At 47.1% G+C, this 5,704-nt stretch overlaps 1 protein-coding gene across 2 annotated transcripts in view; it reads right to left on the bottom strand.

The window, feature by feature from the left end:
* Positions 1 to 5,704, bottom strand: part of nek11 (NIMA-related kinase 11) — a 65,264-nt gene that overhangs the window by 23,175 nt on the left and 36,385 nt on the right. For both annotated transcript variants that reach the window (XM_005744165.1, XM_005744166.1), the window contains 3 exons: positions 4,355 to 4,504; positions 3,833 to 3,911; positions 1,049 to 1,122 (listed from right to left, as the gene is read on the bottom strand). In XM_005744165.1, the coding sequence (XP_005744222.1) occupies positions 1,049 to 1,122; positions 3,833 to 3,911; positions 4,355 to 4,504 (303 nt within the window). The remainder of the gene's footprint in view (positions 1 to 1,048; positions 1,123 to 3,832; positions 3,912 to 4,354; positions 4,505 to 5,704) is intronic.

Raw genomic sequence — 5,704 nt, 5'->3', positions numbered from 1 at the left:
GTGTGTGTGTGTGTGTGTGTGTGTGTGTGTGTGTGTGTGTGTGTGATAAGGATGAGGCAAAGTTGCATAATGAAGAGGAGCAGGAAAATAATGTTAAGAAGGAGAGGAAGAAGGATAATGAAGGAGATGAAAACGAGGGTGGAGGGGAAAGGAAACAGGAAAAGGAAAAATAGGAGGAGGTGGAGCAGCAGCAGAGGAGGGGAGGGAGGACACAGAGGAGGTGAAGAAAGCAAGAAGAGGAGGAAACACAACCAAGTGGAAAGAAAATGAAAATAAAATAAATAAATAGAAAAAGAAAGAGGCTGAGAGTTTTATCGCTGGAGCTGCTCGACGTGGAGCTTTTATTATTAATTGGAGATTAACCACGCGCCTTCTGCTTCTCATCTATGTGTGTCCCCAGTTCTACAGGCGCTTCGTTCTCCCTCCACTTTTCAGTTCTTTAACTTCTTCACTTGTATTTATCTCACGGGGAGGCCCCTTCGAGGCCCGCCCCAAACCGCAGCTCAGCTCGTGTCCAAACGCTTACATTCACCTTTATCCACTAAAACGCTGTCAAACCTCAAACGAGGACGTGGGCCCAGCGAGCGAATTTACGATTGAAGTCCTGTGGAAATTAAGTCCACCATCACTGGAACAGAAAGGATAAGTAGCAGCCACATGACCGACTGACGGTCATCAGCACCTCAGAGGTTTTGGCAGTTTGCAGGTGTGCTCATTATTAAAATGACAACATTTCCTGACAACAAAGAGCTGCGTCTCAGGGTTTACAGGCCTCGCTCCACGTGTAAAGGTTAAAGGTCATGTTATTAGAAAAGAGACTGAACAACGTTCACTCAGCAGTGAACGGTTTGCAAAGCTGCTGCTGGAAAAGCGACTCGGTCTGTGGACGTGGAGATGTTTGTCGCTAATGCGCAGCAGCATGTTCGGACAAACGCAAACACCTCAGACCAGCTGTAGTATTCTGGAGTCAGACACGAGGCCGTCGGTCCCACGGCTGACGTCAGCAGGACGATGAAGGAAGAGACAGCTGATGATGACGAAGACTTACATGTGCTTAGCGATGGCTGCAGCATCGCTCTTTCCTCTCTCTGACGAGACGAAGACAAACCTGTCCTTCATTTTCTGCAAAAACAGAGACACAGAGACTCTGCAAATGATTTTAACAGTTCAGCCTGACTGTCCTGGATAATAAAACGAAATTAAATATTGAGCGTCCTCTCCGGCCTGTCTTACAATAGAGAGAGCACCCCAGAGGCTAATATTTCAAAAACGAATCCTAGCACAGTGATGCTTTGTGGGTCACTGAGCCAGGGGTTTGCTGAGTGCCTCCAAAAGGAAACTAAACAGATGCAGAAAAGGCAGCCCAGGGTTACCTGTCACATCAGGTACAAGCAAACGCGACAGAGACGCAGGGAGAACGGCTCAAATCACACCCAACACAAACAGAACCAGAGCGAGGTGCTGCTCCTGCTGTCGGTCGCCACAGGAAGAAGCAGATCAGAGGGAGGACACTCAGAACCGCACAGGCTCAGAAAAACTGTCCCACCAGATCACAGGAGATTCACTGAGCTCGGTCAAAGATGTGGTCGGTTTCTGCTGGAGCGCATACTTTCACTTTTATTCCCGCTGTGGTTTAAAAAGCTGCACCCATCAAACCTTTTGAATATTTGTTTCAGTGAGCTGAGTTTCAGATTGTGTTCAGCCTTACTTCACTATAATAACCTCGGGAGCCCGAGCTCGTCACACTCAGCTTGAACAGATCACACGAGGCTGGAGCCCCCGGGGTGTGCGCTGAGTCTGCTGCTCCTCGCTCTGCTGACTGCAGACACACAACAACGACACAACGCCGGGTCTCGTCGGGAGCCAGGGGAATCGCCTGGGACGTCACCGACACACCCAGCACCTCCGCTCGCCGTCGTCGGCTCTGCACGGACGCCCGCCGGGCACGTGGCGCTCCTACTTCCTGTGTAACCTGAGGAGAGCCAGAGTGGGGACAGCCATCCACACCTCATATTTGGTTTCATATCTTTAATCTAGTTCGTTTAATTTCATTTAGATTCACTCGCGTTACACGCGCTGGGTTGGGTGAAGCGCCGCTGGGATCCCGTCTGCGTCCCGTACATATCGCAGAATTAACAATAAAGCTTTAGTTCGCCCTCCAACGATGCCAACAGCTGTCAGCATCTGCACTTCCTTTGTGATTTCCCTCGATCGTCCTGCTCTGGTGTCACGCTCTCTGCTCGCTGTGGAGGAGCTTCAGTGGAAGCTTCGTCTTTAAGGCAGCGAGACAAAAGCTCAGAGTGTGAATCATTTTTTAATAAGTAGGTTCAGTGTTGAGTTAAATCTATCAGCGTGTTCTAATTTAATCATTTGTGTGCACAGCACTGTGACTAGCATTATGTGAAATGAAACTCTGGGAAGTGTCAGTTACTCCTCAGATCTTATCCCCGGACATTTGCCCAGACTTCGGAGACATTAAAGCTGGGTCACCTGCTACGGAGCGCTGCAGGAGCTCTTCAGCTGCCATCATGATGCCCCAGAGTGCCACGCTGCAGTATGGAATAACATTAACATAATAATATTTCAGTGGAAACCATGGCAACCCACTCCATGAAAACCATAATGTGTTATCTCTCGCCGAGTTCCCCGAACATCCAAAGAACTGAGCCTCCAGCAAGGGTTATGGGAAACGGGTGATGTTGTTATATAACACACACACACGCACACACACACACACACACACACACACACACACACACACACACACACACACAGGCTTTCAGCACTTCAGAGGACATTAAACTAATGGGGAAATTATGGTTCAGTGGTGGTCGTGCAGTTTCTGATGACCCGTCTACCTGCAGAGAGCGTCTGTTATCGACGGGGGCGGAGTCAAAACCGTGTGGTGCGGCCGGTGTGTGGCCACAGAAAGCGTTGAAGAGAATGAAAAGTGTCCCTGCAGCTGCTGTCGCTGCTCTCATGCTGAAGTTTGTTTAATCTTTGATGGTTTCTCCCAGTGAACTCTGCTGTCACTCACTGTTTCAGCCCACTTCTCAGCCAATCAGCATTCGCCTAACAGGCCGGGTCGTGCATGTCGACCAGCATGCAGCAGTGGTTTTGGAGGACTGCACGGGAGCACGTTTGCTCTGGCTGAAGAGATTTACTGTGAACTTTATTTAGTCTGTGTCTGAGCAGCATCCTGGGCTCATTTGGGACAACCAGACATTTCATCTTTGCAGGAAACTCCCAGCAAACGTGACGTTTCAGCTTCTCTGTGGGTTTGAAAGCTTGTTTCAGCGGTGAGTTCCTCCGACTCACCGCTGAAGCTGCTTTCACCTTTTCATGTCCAAACCTCGGGAGCTACAGACCAACACATTTAAAAATGTTCCTGTTTGACTTGTAAATGTTTATTCTGTTTGATTTCTGCTCAGTAAGATTTATATAGAGCTTTTATTTGTACAGCTTTATTGGATATAACTGATGCTTCTTAGAATTTCACTAATTATTATTATTTTTTAGTTTAATTAAATTTTATCTATTTAGCACCAAAACGCAACAGCAGTCACCTCACGGTGCTTTAAGTTGATAGAGACCCAACAATCACATGACCCCCTATGAACAAGCACTTGGTGACAGTGGGAAGGAAAAACTTCCTTTTAACAGGAAGAAACCTCCAGCAGGCTTAGGGAGGGGCGGGGCCATCTGCCAGCTGGGGCTGAGGGGGTGGAGACAGGTGTTGTTAGAATGACACAGTGGGTGGGAGGCTCACGTCTCTGCTCAGATACCTGCAGCTCACCTGGTGCTGAGGAAATGCTTAACTAAAGAATCCAACCTGCATGTTCTCCTCCATGAATCTGCTCTTGAGGAGCTCAGCCGCCGTCGGTCTGGATGTTGGTTGTTTCTGCAGCATCCTGGTTCACACAGAGACAAACAGCAGCTGGTTAATGCGAGCTCAGAGTCAGTGACACACTCGGGTAAATTCATAGCACCTGACAGAGGACAATGCTGGGATAGGAGGAGACGGGTGCACTCTCTGTCTCGGTGATGATCTGAGGATCAAAACTTCTTTTACCAAAAGAGACTTTAGAATCAGAATCAGAATCAGAATCAGAATCAGAAAGGGGTTTATTGCCAAATGTTGAGCAGGTTTACAACATTAGGCAATTGCTGCGGTGCTTCAGTGCAAACATAGTGTCATAAATAGCACTTAAATAGACATGAAAAAATAAAAGTAGGGATAAGAATTAAGAGTGCTACGTAGAAAGATAAGATTTACACCTGCGGACAGTTTGCATATTAACGTGAAAGCAGCCTGGGAGACTTCACCGAGCAGCTAGCCTGACGTCCTCCTCACCTCCGCATGACAGAGTTCAGATCTGGAGAGTAGGCGGCGGGCAGCGCTGGCGTGTCTCCCTCCACGATCTTCATCACCACAGACAGGAAGTTTGGACCCTGGAAGGCGTGAGTCAGGCAGCACATCTGGTAGAGGAGGCAGCCCAGAGCCCTGCAGCGCAGAAACATCGGCTGGTTTGGAAATGTGTTCCTGCTGGCTCACAGCGAAGCAAACCTTTCATCACGCTGGGACACGTTTACACCTCAGCTGTGTGCGATCAGCCCGGTGCAGACTGACCTCAGGCTCTCTGCTTAGCTTCACTGTATCCTCATGCTACAAACAGGACTTTAACTGCGCTTTCTTCAAAATTACGTGTTCGTTTTTATGCTGATGTGAAACAGTGATGACATTTGTCGAAGTGCACAACACAAGACTGAGCACATGTAACTCAAACAGCGAGGGCACAGACACAGATATCTGCTCATTATTGATTAGCACTGATTAAAAACCAAAAGCTGGGACACAGACAGACTGTTAGGACAATTAACCTCACAGCTGCCCCTTTAAATGAACAGCAGAGGAGCGTTCAGCGGATCAGCTGAGATGAAGCCTACAGACAGCTGTGACTGCCACCTGTGTCACCGCCCACCTGTCAGTCAAAGCACCCACAAACAGGTTATAACAGTTTCATTGGAGTCAATGGAGATGGACTCAGTTTTGGATGAAGGCCTCAAATGGTCACTGGAGGAACTGCAGCGTTTGCACGTCAAATATTTTATTTTATGTGCAGAAAATAGGTTTAAATGTTAAACTAATTTCTTCCAGTCAGAGAATGTTGCATGTAAATAAATGTTTGATTGATGCATAAAGTTAAAAGATTAAAACTAATAAAACAAGTTTTAAAAAGAGACTTTTCCATTTGATTACATTTTGTATGCATGTTTTGAGGGCTGATTTAGTGACTTCTCTGATGGTCAACATTTTTCCATCTGCAGCATTCCAGAAACATCCCCAAACTCTGATATGCAGCTAACAAACTCAGCTTATAGCACAATGTCAACAAACATCTTCATATTTTCAAACTTAGATTCTAATTGCTGGTCATCTTGGAAAAATTACATTAAAATTCATATTAAACCTCAGCATTCATGCTCCTCATCGCTGATTAAAACCCTGAGTGCATCAGCAGCACGGTGGTGCAGTGGTTAGCACTGCAGCCCCACAAGCTGCTGGGCGTATCTGTGTGTGCGATAGACTGACTGTGGGATCACACTGCTGGGATACACTCCATGCCAGTGCAACCATGAATTGGATAAGCAGGAGAAAATGGATGTGATGGATTTACTTTAAGTAGTTTACTTCACATTCTAA

This window comes from Pundamilia nyererei, unplaced genomic scaffold (assembly GCF_000239375.1).
Source record: "Pundamilia nyererei isolate P.nyererei 1_Seehausen unplaced genomic scaffold, PunNye1.0 scaffold00139, whole genome shotgun sequence".
NCBI classification, from domain to species: domain Eukaryota; kingdom Metazoa; phylum Chordata; class Actinopteri; order Cichliformes; family Cichlidae; genus Pundamilia; species Pundamilia nyererei.
Note: the sequence above shows the minus strand (reverse complement) of the source record. Positions and strands in the feature narration are given on the sequence as shown.